The 21,095-nt window shown below is 44.3% G+C and overlaps 1 protein-coding gene across 7 annotated transcripts in view; it reads right to left on the minus strand.

Moving 5' to 3' along the window:
- Positions 1 to 21,095, minus strand: part of LOC137377033 (synaptotagmin-7-like) — a 1,016,894-nt gene that overhangs the window by 279,715 nt on the left and 716,084 nt on the right. For 5 of the 7 annotated variants that reach the window (XM_068046202.1, XM_068046200.1, XM_068046196.1 and 2 more), the window contains exons 4-5: positions 7,199 to 7,330; positions 6,515 to 6,718 (exon numbers count right to left, since the gene is read on the minus strand). The exons of the other annotated variants lie outside the window; for them this stretch is intronic. In XM_068046202.1, the coding sequence (XP_067902303.1) occupies positions 6,515 to 6,718; positions 7,199 to 7,330 (336 nt within the window). The remainder of the gene's footprint in view (positions 1 to 6,514; positions 6,719 to 7,198; positions 7,331 to 21,095) is intronic. 7 annotated transcript variants of the gene reach the window in all.

Genomic DNA, 21,095 nt, shown 5'->3' on the forward strand with positions numbered 1-21,095 from the left:
AATGTCATTGAAGTACATTAGGCAAATGTGAAATGGAGACGTGAATGAAATTTTGTGATAGTCCTGGAAAGACCACAGTGTGTGTGTCTGTGTGTCTGTGCGTGTGCGTGCGCGTGTGTCTGGTCGGAAATTTACACCTTCCCACCCCCAGGAGCGGGCTGGGAGGCGTGGGAGGCATAAAATCATTTAGGATAGTGGGGTGGGGGGGGGGGGGGTGCCATGCCCGTCAGCTACCATTATTCCAGCAGTGGGGGAGGTGACAGGTGGCCTACCAGCCCCTCAGCCAATTGAGGTCCTTAAGTGGCCAATTAACATCCACTTAAGAGCCTCTTCCTGCCACTGCTGGTATTTTACCTGCGGCAGATGGGCACTTCGCCACGTAGGGTGCCCCCCCACCCCCCAGCAGCACAACCGCCCGCTGTAACAAACCCCCTGCCCTCTTGATCGCACCCCCCCACCCCTCGCCAGGGCCTGGCTGATTGGGGTAGGAGGTCGCTGGGGCCACTTACCTGTTCAGAGGCCAGCATCCATGGTGGTTCTTCTCGCTGGGTGCAGTCCAGCAGTGGCCACCACTCCCAGAGGAGCTGGTGGAACTGAAGATCTGCCAGCCCTCTGATTGGCCAGCAGCTCTTGGGGGTGGGATATCCAGCCTCAGAGGGGCGGAACCCACGACTGCAGGTAGTTAATTGCCTGAGCCACACAAAATGCAATCATGGCTTCTAGGGCTGGCAGAGATGGGCTTGCCCCAGCTTTCCAGATGGTGGGCATGGCAACCACCTCCTTGTGAAATTCCACCCAGTGTGTGTGCGCAACACTGACGTATGAGGAGAGATTGAGTCGGTTAGGATTATATTTGCTGGAGTTCAGAAGAGTGAGGGGGGATTTCATAGAAACCTATAAATTTCTAACAGGACTTGACAGAGTAGATGCAGGAAGGATGTTCCCGATGGTGGGGGAGTCCAGAACCAGGGGTCATAGTCTAAGGATAGGGGGTAAATCTTTCAGGACTGAGATGAGGAGAAATTTCTTCACCCAGAGATTTGTGAGCCTGTGGAAATCACTACGACAGAAAGCAGTTGAGACCAAAACATTGTATGTTTTCAAGAAGGAGTTAGATATAGCTCTTGGGTCTAAAGGGATCAAAGGGTATGGGGAGAAAGCGGGAACAGGTTACTGAGTTGGATGATCAGCCATGATTCATGATGAATGGCGGAGCAGGCTCGAAGGGCCGAATGGCCTACTCCTCTTATTTTCTATGTTTCTATGACAGCGTGTGTGCGTGTGACAAAGAGAGCGTGCGTGTGGCTTGTATGAGAGTGTGTGTGTCTGTGTGTGTTTGTGAGAGTGTGTGGGCTTGTGAGAGAGAGAGAAAGTGTGTGTACAGTTGCCTTGTACAAACATTCCAAGAGAAAGCATTGCACCAAATGTCAAATATAAACAACTCATGGATTCACAAACGCAAAGGGAAGAGGGTGGGGGCCTCACATTAGCCCCACAAACAACATAGCTGCCGATAGAGTGAGTTCTCACAGATAAGCAACAGTTATTTGGTAACATTTTATAAATAAAACAAAACCAAATGTCTAACTAAATGAACAAATAAGTGAAGACTTTAAATTAAATGGCAGTTAGAGCCGCCGATTGGATGCCCCTGGAGAATGAGTATTTTCACATTTTACTTTTGAGGAACTTACATTTCAAGCAAACATTTGGAGATGTTGCCTGATTCTTGATTACTTCTTCAGTCCTTACAATTTTTATAATCAATTAGACATTTGTTTACTCCTATCTTTTAATTCTTCTGCCCTCGTAGGGCCTGTTAGAGGGCTGCCTTCCCAAGCCATGTTTAAGCTCTTTATTCCTCCTGTGCTATGAATATGCTTACAGCCTTTCTGTGCTATGTAGGGTGGTAATCTGCTTCCAGGTATCTGGCAAAAATGCTTTTTATTCAGTTGTTAGCAAGTGGCCATGAGCTGCGTCAAGTGACTTGCCTTCCTGCTTTCTTTCTGCCAGTTGTCCCAGGGAATCTCCTCGATGTTAAAATCAGGATCAGGAATTTGATATACTGGGATTCACAAGTGTAAAATCAACTACAGCTCTGTGATATTGTAAATGCAAATCAGTTAGGTAACTTGTACAGAATCCCATACACCAGGGTTTGTTGCTATAGATTAATCATGATGCTGCTAGTTTGTTTGTGCAGCAATGCAAACAAAACATGCTTGAGCTAACCTTTTTTTGTTAGGTATAATAAGTTGTCACCCACCGCCCTCTTACTTTCTATGTCACTGACTTGTGGGAATTCATTCCTTTACTGCTTTATTGGCCAGTATTTAAACTTGAGGCTTACTCCTATAAATATTTTTGGCTTTTTCCAGGCGTATGCTAACATAATACTCCTTTAAAATGTACTTAGCCTGTGGTTGTCATTGGAATCACAGTGCCCTAACTTTAGACTCTGAAATAAAACTCTGAGAGTCTTGGTTTCAATGAAAATGAAACTGAACTGTTAAACAGCTACACAATGTTTCACAATAAAAAGGAAATGGCAATATGTTTGGATTATGGCATGAGATGCAAATTTTGTGGTAAGGCTAAACTCAACACAACTCAAACAGCACAAATGTAAAACAATGTTGTAGGCACCTGTGAACGATACTGTAGAACTTTCAAGACATCATTAAAACACTCACTAGCTTGAGTTATCCCATGATGATAAAATTACCCAGGAAGTTGATGTTTTAATCCAGTTGCAGTAGGCTGTTTTGCTTAAACAGTTGTAAATATGACTTCAGATGGCCAATACCAGAATTCATTTTTTAAAAGAAAATTTCTATATAATGAATGCATGCAAAATGTAATCTTTTGAATTAAAAATACTATTCTCCTTGAAGTGTCAATATTCCAGTTTCTCATTCTTTTGCAGGATTGCAATTTGTTCATCTGCAACAAAATAATAATTTCAGCCAAAGCCCAGTGTTTCTATTAACCATGAATAATCTCCTCCATCATAGATCCTGTCCTCTAACTGCCTGTAGGAAAGTTGTCGTGCAAAATTCTCCTTGATAACTTCCCATCTGAAAAGATAATCAAACAAAATTCCAACACCAGTATTTTTTTTAACATTGAGTGATTTTATAAAAGCATCAAATTAACATCGCAATTAGCTTGTAAGAGGTGAAAAGCAACTGATTACTGTGTAAAACTACCCATATCACTTATGTGACATGGCTGTATAACTTGGAACGCTGCAAACTCTTCCCAACCATGGTTTGTTTCTCTAAGAATATGAGAAAACATAGAAGAGATCATGTGACTTCATCAAGCCCACCTTTTGCACAGATCATGTAAAATCTAATTTGTCATGGACTCAACATCACTAATTCAATCTTTGAAATGTTTTGCATAAATACTCCCTGATCTGCAAAGTCGATAGCAAAACTCTTAAATTATGTATTGATCCTGACATCTTCACTATTCAACTGAGAAAAACTGCTCTCCCAGATGAAAGCCTATCTTTCCCAGATCCAGCAACATATGAACCATTGTGTCCTGTGGAATATTTGACAATCTCAATCTGTTATTACCTCAAAGCTCTCTAATTCTGTTTCTAACCAGAACCAGTTGTTTAATTTTAATATCTATGTTGTTATAGTCATATATTCTTGCTGACTGTCTTGATTCTAATTCTAATGTAAAGGGGGCACACATGGTAAGCACCTGAATCCCAATCTGGAAGCAAACTATGTTAATTGTGAAAGAGTTGACATTTATTTGTTTGGTTCTTTGACGAGAATTACAGCCTAATAAACAGCAGAATCTCCTGTACAAATGGAATGCTTCTGTACAACAAATCAAGTGTGTGGGTGATGCATTCATAAACTACACACTAATACTAAACAAAGCCCCTTAGGGATTTATGTTAAAGTCTAACACCAGTGATAAAATAATTTACAAAGTACTTATAATTGAGCAATGTCTGAGTGAGGGAAATGTCACAACTGGGAAACAGCACATGAAAAGGCTGAACATTGTTCCTTACATGATTATATATTCCTGTTTACTAAGTGACTGAGAAGCAATTGGCAATAAGCTTATTAAAAAGTTACTTTTGGTTTAATGTGTGAAAAATTAAATGTAGCTTAGCTATGATGTCATAAGTAATTGGTTGTATTCCGTAAAGTAATTATTAGATGAGTTTGTAGGAATCCAGGGGCTGTATGATGCACTTCTGGTATTAATCCTCTGGGAGAGCCGCGAAACAGGCAGAAAAATCAGCTGAGACTTGGATACACTAGGTCCTTGCCGGGTTGCCATTCTGTATAGGGACTAAGGTTGCTGATTCTGGCTGAAGGTATTCTGGAAGGTTTCATTACATGACATAATGACATTATGAACTTGTTCCAGCCAGCCGTAGGGAGTGCTACAGATTTGCTTTGCTTATTGTTGCTTCATGCAGAGTGGTGTGCCGTGGACTTTTTTAATGTGATGTGGGGGAGATTTTCAGGTTCCCCGCTGGACAGAATTGGGGTGCCTTGAAAATGGCGGGCTATGACGTCCCACCAATTCCCGCCAATGGTGTGGGTGACACTACCTTCCCAAGGGCCTACTGATGGGCGGGTGGAGCTCCCACCTGAGTCAGATGGTAGGCCCTTCTTTAGGACCCCCATTTTAGACTAACTCGGCTAGGCGGTGTCATTTCAACTGGTGATCTAGGCAAAGAGGAACCCAGAACGTAGTTTTCAATTATCTTTGTGGGGCCAGGAGGACCAGGGGTACTCCTCCTGGTTTCACAAAAACAACCTGGACCTCTGATCCACCGAGTCCTCTCTCATTCCAATAATAGACTCCCCGATGTACCATTCTCTCAACCTGAAATATAGCAGTGGATGCCAATGACCTTAGCTGTTAACCCTACCAAAGAATCCAGGGTCAGGTGGAAGTGACCTCAGTAGCATGTGTTTGGCAGGCACTGACATTACTATCACTTCAATTTGTGTACTTGTGTCCAGGCTTTTTCAGGTTTTTGTTCTCATATGTAGAGTAACTAACAAAAAAATCATTGCTAGGATTTTAAAGATTAATAACTAAAGGGCACAGAATATTTTGCCTCCTTAGCAGGAAGCTGTTCTTTGAGGGGTTTCATTGGTACTAAGATTCAGATATGTTCAAAAATGAAAAAAGATCCCATAAACCCAGGCTTGTACACAATTCTTCTTAGAGTTTCCCTGAAGCTCCAGAAAGCATTGCTGCATTTCAACTATCCCACAGATAAGATTCAGAGATCACCAGGACACCAATTCCTAATGGAGCATCAGGAAAAATGGACATATGCACAGAACTGGACCACCAGGGAAGCCAGACATGTGACGAACAGGGCACGACTAGGAAATATGGTTAAATACCCATCCCTACATGGAGTTTTTAAAAAAAAATGCACCTAGCCTTTACTGTAGTAGATTCAACCTCTAATACCAGCCATCATTGAGGAGTGGCATTTAGCAAGTTGGCTATGTTGTCTCACTAAAATTCTATAGCAATCACAAGGTCCGGGCCCATGCCCTCTAAATGTGTAATCTGCTTTTATTTTAACAGAGAAAAGCATCTGAACCTACAAACAGCCCAAAATTAGTTCATGTCACATTTTCAATTAGGTTCTGCACATGTTTCTAGTACAAGATTGGCAGCACATTAAAGATACACAAAGTAGCATTTAACTTTAATTTATCTCTAACCAAAAGCTGCTGAGTACAGGACAGAAAATGGATCTTGCTGCTTCATTACTTTCCATGAACTAACTTGGTTTGGTTGAGTTCTCCATTGTATTTCTTATACAGAACATCTTACAAAACCAAATATATTATTTGAATGATTTTAAACAAATGTGGGAATAGACTTTCTCGTTAAAAATAAATGAATAGCCCTGTTTCAGGTCAATGTTCCATTGATTATAATGAGCCACTGCTTCTATGCATAGTATAGCCAGTGAACGAATAGCACCAGGAAAAGGAACAATGCCAAGTCCCACCAGTTAAATGTTGGACTTAGTGCCTGTCAGTTTATTATAATCTCGTCAGAAGTGCAGACAAACTTTCTGGTTTGCCAATTCGCAGAATATCACTTTGGGCAAAGAGCATTTATCTCCTACACAGCGCCTCCAGTTAGTAACAGGGAGCGAGCAGATCCTGAAATCTACAATGAACACCCAGCATTTATTACTGCCACAGCAAGCTAAATAAAATATTAGTGAGACATTTCAGTGGTATTGTGTGACTGATATGGCAAATTAATTGTGATGGTGAGTGAATGTATAAAACACATTTTATAATATAAAGGTTCTTAAAATCCAAAGATGTAGAAATGTAATGGATAAATGATGTGAGCCAGAGCTGCAGAGCAGCCATGAAGTGAAGATATGTTATAAATTTCCTGCAAAAATCATTTTAAAATCAAAAGGTTGATTTCTTCAGCCAGCACAGTCTCAGTAAGTATGTAACTACCCATTTAAACTCACTTAGCTTGGTTGAGCTTGCCCGATGCTAGGAGAGTCTGGACTGTGTGCCAGCGCCCACCTTTCCCAACCTTGCCATTGGCAGCTTCACCCCGATTACTGTTGGAAGATCCGCTGCTCTTCATGCTGTTGCTGCGGGTTTGCTTCTCGGCCGTGCGTGTTTCTTTCTCAGCTACTGAAGCTTTGTTACCGGACATGAGAGAGCCACTAATACGGACAGGAAGCAGAGTGGATAGAGAGTAAGTCAGCCCAGATTGAAGATTGGAGTAAAGCTAAAGCACGACAGTGCACACCTACAGAACCCTTTCTTCCAAAGCTTAAAAAGAAACAGCAAAAGGGGATTAAGCAGTCAGAAAAATTCTGTCATCACCCATATTACCGATCATACAACCATTATCTTCTGCAGCCTTTTTTAAAAGTTAGTTCTATTACACAGTGTTATGGGGGGGAATGCTTGTATAGACCTCAACGAGCAACTCTCTGCTATTCCACACAGAAGGATCAAATGAGGAAGGATTTTCAGTTGTGAACATCAAGCAAGATACAGGAGGGTTGTTCATTTCCATGGGGTCAAGCTGTCCATGGGGTTGTAGAGGGATTGGGAGTGGATGATTGGTTGGATGGGTGGGAGACAGAAGCGGGAAGCATTACATACTATAGACATCCAAATCATCGAAAGAAACTCACTTGAGTGAAAGTCGTGGGTCACCATAAGGTGCATAAGGCGAAATGTTTAGAATGAACTCCTTTGGAGGGTAGGAACTCCATTTCTTTTGTACTGTGCTGTCATTGTTATTCCAAAAGTCTTTGTCAAGATCACTAGAGCAGCAGAGAGAGAGAAAAGAAAAGAGGGAAAACACAACAGAAGCTGAAATATGAAAAATGACTGTTAAATTCTGGACTTTGTTTTTCTTATCACTGTAGGTGAATAGCAGATCAGGTGATAATAGAATTCACTGTCAGAGGAAACACCATTAAACACTGGGTTCAACAGGGATCAGCAGTCTAACAATGCTAGTTTTTTGGGAAACTTAAAAGCATAATTTTTCTCTAAGATTTGGCTTAAAGAGAAAACAAGAGCATTAGTCAAAGGACTTAAGGGCATTAACATTCTGCTAAGTGAGAGACATACTGCAGGGAGAAAAAAGCTAGAATTTGTTAGTCAGGAGCAAGTCAAGTTAGTTTCAATAAAAAAAAATAGCTTCCTCTGATGACTCTTTTACAAAGCTCACAGTAATTGAACTAAAATTAACACTGATTGAAGACATGCTGGGTCTGTAGTACTTGAACACATTATGAACAGATACCCCTGAACCCCCACTGCATGATGGGGCTCTGTTTCCTAAAAAGATAACTAAAGTATGGAGGAAGCATTTACCCAAATGCATGATTTTGAGACCCTTATGCAACAGTGCTTATAAACACCACTTCTGCTGATCTTTCTTTCACAGAACCTGATTTATATTTTAAATGCAGCATTTGATTAGTAAGTCAAGCAGTGCACTGATATATATTAACTTACAGTAAATCTCAGACTCCAATAACCACCTGTACACCTTGAACTGTTTAATTAATTGCAACCTGCCATATACACTATAAAGTGACTTGATTTAAAATAGTAATTCATGTACTTGAATGAGAGACCAACCACCAACCATCAAACATCTATAGTTAGATAGTAGTAGTACTTCACCACACCTCTAACAACACAGTGAGCTGTTACAGACATCATTGTAAGTCAGGTAAAGCTAGTCACAGGAATCATGTCATTCTGAGAAACACTGTTTAAATTGATTTATCAAACATCATATATATGAATTGTCTCTTGCAACAAACAAATATGCTTCTGAAATGTACTAAATTTGCCTTAACCCTTCTCGGGAATACAGAAGTATTTATTTACTCTGTTCTAAAATTATCTAGAAGTAGAATTTGCCAATTTGTTTCTCCAAGGTATTTGTGCAATGTTATTGTCCTTCCATTTTGATCTCTGCCAAGTTTAAGATGACCGAAGGCAACTTAACCATTGGACTCCAAGACTTGTTGGGTAAAGAGGCAATCCTTTCCAGAAAATAATTTTCACTTTAGTTTACTGAGGCCAGCTAACAATAACAGAGACCAGGGATCGGATTTTCTGTTTGAGGTTGAGACCCCGACATTGGGATCAAAAGCGGGTCCCAACCCTGCACCATATCAAGAAGAGTCACCTGACATAATTTTTGTAGGATTGGCCAATTAAGGACGAGAGGGCTCGTTTGCCATCCAATTAAGGACAGCAGCTGTTGCCAGAAGGCCAATAGGATGCCCTCCAGCACAGAGAGCTGCTGCCTGCCGATGCAGATAAGGGAGAGGGAGGGCGCCTCAAGATGCAGATGTCCTCTTAGTACTTTTAAAATTGCAGAAATTAAAAATGGCCACTTTGGCCGGACCGCCCCTCCACGGAGGAGCCTGTGCCCGTAGCTGTAGCTGTTATAAGTTATCTTGGGGGGTGGGGGGGGCGTTGTGTTTGGGTATTGAAAAAGTGATATGGAGCACTACCACAGCTCCCCCCACCCCCCGGTCTGCTGCCAGGAAGCTGCTTCCTTTCATCAGTCGTGATTGAATTGGCTACCCACTGCTTGTGGTCAAGTAGCCATTGCGCCTCGACCTGGCCTCTTTGAAAATGGCCTGGAGGTGGGAAGATGCCAGCAAATCAACATGCCGCTCTCCCACGGTGATATTTATGCCTGCCTGCCTCTGGTCCTGCCCGTTTCTGATGCCACCCCATCTGACTTTGCTATTCCAGCTCAATGGCTTACAGACACCAGAAAATACAAGCAAATCCCTACCACAGTGCATGAAAATATTTACCTTTCTGCAGTGAATTTTTGGGCAGGATTTTCCCCGCGGCTTCGGGACCCTGCTGTCAGGGTAAAATGGTGGTCAAAAGCTCGCACTGTGTGGTGAACAGTCACCGGCTGTGATTTTTCCCAAATTGGTCAATTAATGTGGCCAGAGAGCAGGCTCACTGTCCAATTAAGGATGGTGGGTGTGCTCTTGAAACTGGAGGACCAATAGAAGGCCCCCCAGCACTGAAGAAGCAGCAGGATGTCATGGCAGGTAAGTAAGATAGCAAATGCCCCAAGATGCTGTACCCTCTCTTCAACTTTAAAGTTAAAATAAAAAAGCCCTTAACAGCCAGGCCACCGCTAAGGATGGGCAGGTAAGGGGGAGCCCCTCCACAGGGTGGCCTTCAAATGCAACCGAAGCCAGGCATGTGGGAAGGGCCTCTAAGCCTGCCTGAAGCTCTGGTGCCAGCCCCACCACCATCACCCCCCGCAGTGTGCTGTCGGGAGGCTGCCTCCAGGCAGCTACACTGTTCCCTGACACCTCCAGGGACCTGGTGGCTGACTGGAAAATTCTCGTCAGCCTTTGACAATAAGCCTTTAACAAGCTGAATTTGCTACCTGCTGCTTGCCGCCTCCCCCACCCCAATTCTCTGGATAATAGTCCGGGGGTAGGATGGTGAAGGAAAACTGGTATGCCAGCTGGCAGCCCAACTTTGCACGCCTCCCCGCCTCCATGCTCGCCCCCTTCAGGGCCTAAAAATTCAGACCTTTGTATTTACTATAGTGATGGGTGTCAGTGTGGGATGGATTTTTTCTTAATCTGCCACTTTTAGCACTAAATATTTGAAGGCCATCTATCGAAGGTTAGGCGCAACGGAAATCTCGATCCATACTATCTTTTAAAGCACTCCCACGTCAAGGGTGGAATATGCTAGAAGCACCATACTGTGTCTATGACACTGCCTATGAAATGCACCTAGTCAATGTACAGCAGAGTAAAGCTCTCTCTACAGTGCTATCAAGCATTACAAATAGCAAGCAACACACAGAGTAAAGATCCATTGGTCCTGTCTTATCAAACAATCCCAGGTCAGGAATAATATTGGATTAAAAACAGTGTAAACATTAATGCATGGCTTGACGTGGTGTAGAAGGGTTTTAAATTTCCAGGGTATGAGGAGGAGTTCTACAGATAGGATGGTTTCAGCTAAACCAAACCAGCACCAGTATCCTTGCATAGAGAGTGAATAAAGCAGGGAAATTTTAAACTAGAAAGGCAGGGGGAGAAATGATTCTTAAAATATATTGAGGAGCTTTTAAGAATAAGTGCTGTGATGACAAAATGTATTGAGCAAGTAAGCTCAAGGCGGGAAACTGAAACACACCTTAGAGCAGATAGGAGAGCGGTTAAGAAGAACAGTGATGGGAAAAAAATAAAAGAATATAGGAACAGGAGAAGGCCATTTAGCCCCTCGAGCCTGAACTGAGATCAAATTCCCTATACCCACCATTGCCCTGTATCCCTTAATACCCTTGGATAACAAAAATCCATCAATCTCAGATTTAAAATTTACAATTGATCTAACATCAATTACCACTTGTAGAAGAGAATTCCAAACTTCTACCACCCTTTGCGTGTAGAAATGTTTTCTAACTTCATTCCTGAAAGGTCTGGCTTTAATTTTTAGACTGTGCCCCTCGTCCCGAATGCCCCAACCAGCAGAAATAGTTTTTCTCTATCTACCTTAACGGCTTTCCATAAAATCTTGAAAACTTTGATCAAAACACCCCTAACCCTTCTAAATTCTAGGCACTACAACCCTAGTTTGTGTAATCTTTACTCCTAATTTAACCCTTGGAACCCAGGTATCAGTTTGGTTAACCAAGGCTGCACTCCCTCCAAGAACAATATATCCTTCCATAGGTGTGGTGCCTAGACCTGCTCACAGTACTCCAGGTTGGCATAACCAGGGCTTTGTATAGCTCTAGAATGACTTCTAGCTTTTTTGATTATGTTCTGTACCTGTTCATGACATTTTAAGGATCTGTCTTTCTGAACCCCAAGTCTCTTTGGACTTCCATTGGTTCTAGCTTGACACCATTTAGAAATTACTCTGTTCTGTCCTTTTGAAGTCCAAAGTAGGTGATCTCACATTTGCCAACACTGAAATCATTTTGCCACAGTTTTGCTCATTTACTTAATCTATCAATATCTCTCTGTAATTTTATACTTGGAATGCCACTTATCTTCATGTCATGGGAAAATTTGGATACATGGCCTTCTATCTCATCATCTAAGCCGTTAATGAATAAATGAATAGTTGAGGTCCCAACACAGATTTTTGCGGGACACCACTAATCACATCCTACCCATTATCCCTACTTTGTCTCCTGCCACGCAGCCAATTTCCTATCCAAGTCAATAATTTGCCTTCAATTTTAGCTATTAGTCTGTTTTGAGGGACTTTATCAAATGCCTTCTGGAAGTCCACATAGATAACACCCATAGACATCTTCTGTCCATTACTTTAGTCACCTCTTCAAAAATTCAATCAGGTTGATCAGGCATGACCTACCCATTACAAATCTATGCTGGCTCACTCTAACCAGCTGAAAACTTTTAAGGTGTTCAGTCACCCTATCCTTAGTTATAGACTCTAGTAATTTCCTGACAACTGATGTTAGGCTAACTGGTTTATAATTCCCTGGCTTCCCTCTGTCACCTTTCCTAAATAACAGAATAACATGCGCTGTTTTCCAATCTAAAGGAAGGGTTTATGAATCAAGAGAATTTTGGAAGATGATAGTTAGAGCACCTGCAATGTTCTCCTTTACTTCCTTTTATTATGGACAGGTGGGAAATGATAGGAGTGGTTTTCCTTTTTCACTCCTGAACTGATTGAAGACAGCGTTTTTATCAGAAATGTGTTTTAACCTGAGTGTTTTAATGGTCAAGAAACAGACAAATGACAAGTTTTCTCATAGGTTGAAGAGATTTTAAGAAAGATAAATGTTTAGTCTCAAAGCCATTTCCAGTCACTGCCTAATTGTAGTTTAACAATGGTGTTCTTAGTCAGGGTAGCTTCTTCTTCTTGAGAAAATAGAAACTCTCTCTGGCTCTGTCTTTGTCTGCACAGCATATACTTTTATTAAGCTCCTTATCCGACCCCTGGTTTCTGTCATGTGACCATGGTTTCTCTTTACCATTGTCCTCATAAATGGTGTCTGATGGTGCAGCCATTGTCAGACAATGGGGTCCAGATGTCACCCATCTTCATTCCATTTTGATAAAGTGAATATTTTTCACATACATTGGACTGAATTTTATTCTCCCGCCGCCAGGAGGAGAGGCATGTAGAAAGATGGCGGCCTGCATGCTGCCGTGATCTACTGTGTTGCGGCTCAAGATAATACGCCGGTCGGGCTGCTCCCCCCAATCACGTGATGGGATGAGGTCTGCAAAGCCAGCAACGGCGTCAGCTGCCTGTGCGCAGGTGCTGGCACCATTTATAAAGGGCAGCCAGACCTGCCGTTAAATTTAACTAGTTAAAACCAAACCCCCCAGAACACCACAATAAAAATATTGCCCGTCTCTCTCCTCCCCCACCCCCCACCAGTCTCCCGAAAAAGACTTATATGCAAGACTTGACCTTCCCCCCGCCAAAACTGTTTAGAGTGCAGAGGTCACCCCTTCACCCCTCCCCTACATTATGAACTTACATTTGACTCACCTTCCCCCTACACTGAAAATCCTAAGTACTCCTCTTCCCGAACTTGGTGGTGCCAGCTTTCCCTAGATGGGAAAGTGAAGGCACGTGAGTACCGGTTGCTGCTTGGAAGATCCCGGGCAGCAGGTAAGATCGCTGGCAATTTTATTTAAATGTATTAATTTTCTTAATTTGCATATTCAAAGTCGGGTCCCATCGCCCAGTGTCGGAAGGGCCACCACGGAGCCTCGCCGCTGCCGGGAAGTTTGGACCCAGCACTCCCAGCGTGGGCTTTGTGACGGGCTGCTGTTGGTACAAATTTCCGGCACCCTCTGCTACAGACCCCAATGTCGGGATCTAAACAAAATCCAGCCCATTCATTTGAGTTTGAATTTGGAGGCAGCATGTTTCCCATGCCATTATTAACCCAATTTCTTGGAGAGCTGGCCATTAACACAGAATGGGCAATTTACATTTTAATGCCTTCTCCAAGGCTGGTCCAGACATGAAGATTGGCTCAGCATTCTTGTAGTTTCCAAGTGTATTGGCAATACAGGGTGTGGGTCACTTGACCTGGTGGTGGAGGGAGCGAATGTTTGTAGATGGAGTGCCAATCAAACGGGCTGCTTTGTTCTGGATGGTGTCGAGCTTCTTGAGTGTTGTTGGAGCTGCACCCATCCAGGCAAGTGGAGAGTATTCCATCACACTCCTGACTTGTGCCTTGTAGATGGTGAACAGGCTTTGGGGAGTCAGGAGGTGAGTTATTCGCTGCAGGATTCCTAGCCTCTGACCTGCTCTTGTAGCACGGTATTTATATGGCTATTCCAGTTCAGTTTCTGGTCAATGGTAGCCCCTAGGATGTTGATAGTGGGGGATTCAGCGATGGTAATGCCACTGAATGTCAAGGGGCGATGGTTCGATTCACTCTTGTTGGAGATGGTCATTGCCTGGCACTTGTGTGGCGCAAATGTTACTTGCCACTTATCAGCCCAAGCCTGGATATTGTCCAGGTCTTGCTGCATTTCTACACGGACTGCTTCAGTATCTGAGGAGTCACAAATGGTACTGAACATCGTGCAATCATCAACGAACATTCCCACTTCTGACCTTATGATTGAAGGAAGGTCATTGATGAAGCAGCTGAAGATGGTTGGGCCTAGGACACTACCCTGAGGAACTCCTGCAGTGATGACTGGAGCTCTGATGATTGACCTCCAACAACCACAGTCATCTTCCTTTGAGCTAGGTATGACTCCAACCAGCGAAGGGTTTTCCCCCTGATTCCCATGGACCAGAGTTTTGCTAGGGCTCCTTGATGTCGTACTCGGTCAAATGCTGCCTTGATGTCAAGGGCAGTCACTCTCACCTCACCTCTTGAGTTCAGCTCTTTTGTCCATGTTTGAACCAAGGCTGTAATGAGGTCAGGAGCTGATTGGCCCTGGCAGAACCCAAACTGAGCGTCACTGAGTAAGTTAATGCTAGGCAAGTGCTGCTTTATGGCACTGTTGATGACACCTTCCATCACTTTATTGATGATTGAGAGCAGGCTGATGGTGTGGTAATTGGCTGGGTTGGATGTACTGCTTTTTGTGTACAGGTCATACCTGGGCAATTTTCCACATTGCCGGGTAGATGCCAGTGTTGTAGCTGTACTGGAACAGCTTGGCTAGGGGCGCGGCAAGTTCTGGAGCACAGGTCTTCAGTACTATTGCTGGAATATTGTCAGGGCCCATAGCCTTTGCAGTATCCAGTGCCTTCAGTCGTTTCTTGATATCTCGCGGAGTGAATCGAATTGGCTGAAGTCTGGCATCTGTGATGCTGGGGACTTCAGGAGGAGGCCAGGATGGATCATCAACTCGGCACTTCTGGCTGAAGATTGTTGCAAATGCTTCAGCCTTGTCTTTCGCACTGATGTGCTGGTCTCCCCCATCATTGAGGATGGGGATATTTGTGGAGCCACCTCCCCCAGTTAGTTGTTTAATTGTCCACCACCATTCACGGCTGAATGTGGCAGGACTGCAGTGCTTAGATTTGATCCGTTGGTTATGGGATCGCTTAGCTCTGTCTATCGTATGTTGCTTATGCAGTTTAGCACACAGATAGTCCTGTGTTGTAGCTTCATCAGGTTGACACCTGGTTTTGAGATATGCCTGGTGCTGCTCCTGGCATGCCCTCCTGCACTCTTCATTGAACCAGGGTTGGTCTCCTGGCTTGATGGTAATGGTAGAGTGGGCTGATGGCCCACAGTGCCTCATGGATGCCCAGTTTTGCATTGCTAGATCTGTTCGAAATCTATCCCATTTAGCACGGTGGTAGTGCCACACAACACGAAGGAGGGTATCCTCATTGTGACGGCGGGATTTCGTCTCCACAACGACTGTGCGGTGGTCACTCCTACCAATACTGTCATGGACAGATGCATCTGCGGCAGGCAGATTGGTGAGGACGAGGTTAGATATGTTTTTCCCTCTTGTTGGTTCCCTCACCACCAGCCGCATACCCAGTCTAGCAGATATGTCCTTTAGGACTCGGCCAGCTCGGTAAGTAGTGGTGCTACCGAGCCACTCTTGGTGATGGACATTGAAGTCCCCCACCCAGAGTACATTCAGTGCCCTTGCCACCCTCAGTGCTTCCTCCAAATACTGTTCAACATGGAGGAGTACTGACTCATCAGCTGAGGGAGGGCGGTAGATAGTAATCAGTTTGAGGTTTCCTTGTCCATGTTTGACCCGAGACTTCATGGGTTCCAGAGCTAATGTTGAGGACTCCCAGGGCAACTCCCTCCCTACTATATATCACTGTGCCACCACCTTTGCTGGGTCTGTCCTGCCGGTGGGACAGGACATACCCAGGGATTGTGATGGCAGTGTCTGGGACATGGTCATATTCACGGAATTATACCTGACAATGTCAGGCTGTTGCTTGACTAGTCTGTGGGACAGCTCTCCCAACTTTGGCACAAGCCCCCAGATCTTAGTAAGGAGGACTTTGCAGGGTCATCAGGGCTGGGTTTGCCATTAAAACCAAAATACTGCGGATGCTGGAAATCTGAAATAAAAACAAGAAATGCTGGAACCACTCAGCAGGTCTGGCAGCATCTGTGGAAAGAGAAGCAGAGTTAACGTTTCGGGTCAGTGACCCTTCTTCGGAACTGACCAATATTAGAAATGTCAAAGGTTATAAGCAAGTGAGGCGGGGGTGGGGCAAGAGATAACAAAGGAGAAGGTGTAGATTGGACAAGGCCACATAGCTGACCAAAAGGTCATGGAGCAAAGGCAAACAATATGTTAATGGTGTGTTGAAAGACAAAGCATTAATACAGATAGGGTGTTAACGGACTGAAGATTGAACAGCAGCAAGTACAAACATGAAAAAAACACAGTGGGTAAGCAAACTGAACAAACTAAGATGAAATGAAATAAACATACAAAAAAAATTGTAAAAAATCTAAAAAAGAAAAAATAAATAAAAATAAAAGTAAAATGGGGGGCCCGTCATGCTCTGAAGTTATTGAACTCAATGTACAGTCCGGCAGGCTGTAGCCTAATCGGTAAATGAGATGCTGTTCCTCGAGCTTGCGTTGATGTTCACTGGAACACTGCAGCAAGCCCAGGACAGAGATGTGAGCATGAGAACAGGGGGGAGTGTTGAAATGGCATGCAACCGGAAGCTCAGGGTCCTGCTTGCGGACTGAGCGGAGGTGTTCCGCAAAGCGATCACCAAGTCTGCATTTGGTCTCCCCAATGTAGAGAAGACCACATTGTGAGCAGCGAATACAGTATACTACATTGAAAGAAGTACAAGTAAATCGCTGCTTCACCTGAAAGGAGTGTTTGGGGCCTGGGATAGTGAGGAGAGAGGAGGTAAATGGGCAGGTATTACACCTCCTGCGATTGCAGGGGAAGGGGACGAGGTGGTGGGGGTAATGGAGGAGTGGACCAGGGTGTCGCGGAGGGAACAATCCCTTCGGAATGCTGACAGTGGAAGGGAGGGGAAGATGCGTTTGGTAGTGGCATCACGCTGGAGGTGGCGAAAATGGCAGAGGATGATCCTTTGGATATGGAGGCTGATGGTGTGGAAAGTGAGGACAAGGGGAACCCTGTCATGGTTCTGGGAGGGAGGGGAAGGGATGAGGGTAGAGGTGCGGGAAATGGGCCGGACACGGTTGAGGGCCCTGTCAACAACAGTGGGGGGAGAATCCTCGGTTGAGGAAAAAGGAGGTCATATCAGAAGCACCGTCATGGAAGGTAGCATCACCAGAGCAGATGTGTCGGAAACGGAGAAACTGGGAGAATGGAATGGAGTCCTTACAGGAGGTAGGGTGTGAAGAAGTGTAGTCAAGGTAGCTGTGGGAGTTGGTGGGCTTATAATGGATATTAGTAGACAACCTATCCCCAGAGATGGAGACCGAGAAGTCAAGGAAGGGAAGGGAAGTGTCAGAGATGGACTATGTAAATGTGAGAGAAGGGTGGAAATTGGAAGCAAAGTTGATAAAGTTTTCCAGTTCGGGGCGGGAGCAGGAAACGGCACCGATACAGTCATCTATGTACCGGAAAAAGAGTTGGGGGAGTGGGCCTGAGTAGGACTGGAACAAAGAATGCTCGACATATCCCACAAAAACAGGCATAACTAAGACCCATAGGGGTACCCATAGCAACACATTTTACTTGAAGGAAGTGAGTGGAGTTGAAGGAGAAGTTGTTCAATGTGAGAACAAGTTCAGCCAGGCGGAGGAGGGTGGTGGTGGATGGGGACTGGTCGGGCCTCTATTCAAGGAAGAAGCGGAGAGCCCTGAAACCGTTCTGGTGGGGGATGGAGGTGTGGAGCGATTGGACGTCCATAGTGAAGAGGAGGCGGTTGGGACCAGGAAACTGGAAATTGTCAAAATGACATAGGGCATCAGAAGAGTCACGGATGTAGGTGGGAAGAGATTGGATCAGCGGAGAAAAGATAGAGTCAAGATAGGAAGAAATAAGTTCAGTGGGGCAAGAGCAGGCTGACACAATGGGTCTGTCGGTACAGTCCCGTTTGTGGATTTTGGGAAGGAGGTAGAAGCGGGTTGTCCGTGGTTGTGGGACTATGAGGTTGGAAGCTGTAGAGGGAAGACCTCCAGAGGAGATGAGGTCAGTGACAGTCCTTTGGACAGTGGCTTGATGTTCGGTGGTGGGGTCATGGTCCAGAGGGAGGTAGGAAGAAGTGTCTGTGAGTTGGCGTTGATACTTATCAGTACATTATTTGTCATTTCCGAAGAAGGGTCACTGACCCGAAACGTTAACTCTGCTTCTCTTTCCACAGATGCTGCCAGACCTGCTGAGTATTTCCAGCATTTCTTGTTTTTATTTCTGGGTTTACCATTGTCGTTTCCGGTGCCTAGGTCGATGCCGGGTGGTCCGTCCGATTTCATTCCTTTTTATTGACTTCATAGCGATTAGATACAACCGAGTGGCTTGCTAGGCAATTTCAGAGGGCATGTAAGAGTCAACCACATTGCTGTGGGTCTGGAGTCACATGTAGGCCAGACCCGGTAAGGATAGCAGATTTCCTTCCCTAAAGGACTTTAGTGAACTAGATGGGTTTTTACAACAATCGACAATGGTTGTTGGCCATCATTAGACTAGATTTAAATCCCGATTTATTAATTGAAATCAAATTCCGCCTTCTGCTGTGGTGGGATTTGAACCCATGTCCCCAGAGCAATACCCTGGGTCTCTGGGTTACTAGTCCAGTGACAATACCACTACGCCACCGCCTTGCAGTTCTACAGGGATACAGCGGGGGAATAGGACTGACTGGATTGCTATACAGTGAATTGGCATGGACTCGATGGGCCGAATGGCCTCCTTCTGTGCGGTAATGAATCCATGACTCATCTGTGATTTTCCCTAAATTGGCCAATCAGTGGCCAGAGGACAGCTTCTCCATCCAATTAAGGTCAGTCGGCGGGTTCACTAAGTTGGAGGGCCAGTAGGAGGCTCTCCAGCTTGGAAGGTGCAGCAGAATGCCTTTCAACGTAAATGGGAGAGAGGGCGCTGCCATTTTGAGGTGCCCTCTCTCCAACCTCTTTAACTTTAAAATAAAAAAAGCCCTTTGTAGCTGAGCTACCATAGTGAGGGGGAGGGAGGGGCTTTCTGTCCACATGACTGTCTGTGGCTGAAACTGAAGCCAAGCAGACAGGGAGTGCCTCTAAGCCTGCCTGTAGCGCTGGCCCCCCAGCCTGCTGTCAGAACGCCACCTTCAGGTGGCTGCCCTGTCCCCCGATATCTCCTGAGACCTGGAGGCCGACTGGAAAATTCCAGTCAGCCTCCAACATCAGGCCTTAATAGGCCCTTAGTTTTGTGTCTGCTACCTGCTGCTTGTGGGCAGTTAGTCCTGCTGTCCCCCCTCCCACATTTGGGAAAATGGCTGAAATTCCACACCCTCCTGCCTCCTTGCCCAACCCCATTGGGGGCCTAAAAATCCACCCGAGTAGCTGTTTCGCGTCTCTCCCTTTCAAATACTATGTTGAACTCGATCATATTATGGTCGTTATTAGATAAATGTTTACGCATTGTTAATAGATTCATGACTTAGGTCAGAAGGTGTGAAGTAAGTAGACAAGTAACAGAATGGATAGCAAGCTGGTTACAAAACAGAAAATCGAGAATGGGGTTAAAGATAGTTTCGACTGGTCAAAGATGAGAAGTCGTGTTGCACAAGGGTTGGTGCTGAGACCACTGTTGCTCATCATTTACATAATCGATTTGGACACAGGAATCAGAAGTACCATTTCAAAATTTGCAGACAACACCAAATTGGAGAATGCAGTTAATACAGAGGAGGACTGTGACAAAATACAGGCAAACATTAATAATTTTGTAGAATTGATGTGTCATTGGCAAATGATCTTCAATTATGTAAGCGCAGAACTAGGTCGGCTGTTAGTAGGTTTCTCTTTCCTCTGAGGATCATAGACCTTTGGAATTAGTTATAGAGTAAGAGAGTCACTATGGTACTGGAGAACGCCATTCAGTCCACGCCAGCTCTCTGTCGAGCAATCTAGTCAGCCCCATTCCCCTGACTATCCCCAAAGCTTTGCAAGTTTATTTCCCTCAAATGCCTATCCAATTTCCTTTTGAAATCATTGATCGTCTCAGCTCCCACCACCTTCATAAGCAGCAAGTTCCACTCACTGCAATACAAGCTGTGAGCTTGTTCACAATATTTGAGTAAGAGTACGATTACTTTCCCAGGCACCCCCATTTCAGGACAGTGAACTAGAAAAAGCTAGTTATGTCTGGATCATTTTATAGCTTTGAAGAGGAATTGGATCAATATCTGACAAGGAAAAGGACTGAGGAATTGAGATATTGATAAACCTAATTGATTCTAATGGAGTCTAGAAAGAGGGGATAGAGAACTTGGTTAGGGGTGAGGGATAATCCATTATTAAGAAAGTAATACATGCTCAATTAAAATGGTAGTTCTGGCAGATCAACTGATCTTTTCTCGTTCAAATCTTTCTTATATTCTTAAACAGAATCATTATCTAATTTTGTTCCATTCCTATCTGAGACGATAGTATTTCAGTATTAAATTTGTCCCAAAATGTTTTGGCAAGCAACTTACTTATGTAAAACCATAACTTTGAACACTACCTATTCTTTTCCTTTTCTTTCTTTTGGGCCTCCTTATCTCGAGAGACAATGGATATGCGCCTGGAGGTGGTCAGTGGTTTGTGAAGCAGCGCCTGGAGTGGCTATAAAGTCCAAATCTAGAGTGACAGGCTCTTCCACAGGTGCTGCAGAGAAATTTGTTTGTCGGGGCTGTTGCACAATTGGCTCTCCCCTTGCGCCTCTGTCTTTTTTCCTGCCAACTACTAAGTCTCTTCGACTCGCCACATTTTAGCCCTGTCTTTATGGCTGCCCGCCAGATATCAGCTTTAAAAACAGTATACTGCTTTTTCTAATGTAGATTCAACTTTGCAGTGATATCTGTAGGTAAGGTTATGATGCTTGCAGTTACCAATTCAAGTGGATATCACAATGCTAGTTATTACCAAAGTGGCTTCCC

This window comes from Heterodontus francisci, chromosome 14, assembly GCF_036365525.1.
Source record: "Heterodontus francisci isolate sHetFra1 chromosome 14, sHetFra1.hap1, whole genome shotgun sequence".
Classification (NCBI taxonomy): Eukaryota; Metazoa; Chordata; class Chondrichthyes; order Heterodontiformes; family Heterodontidae; genus Heterodontus; species Heterodontus francisci.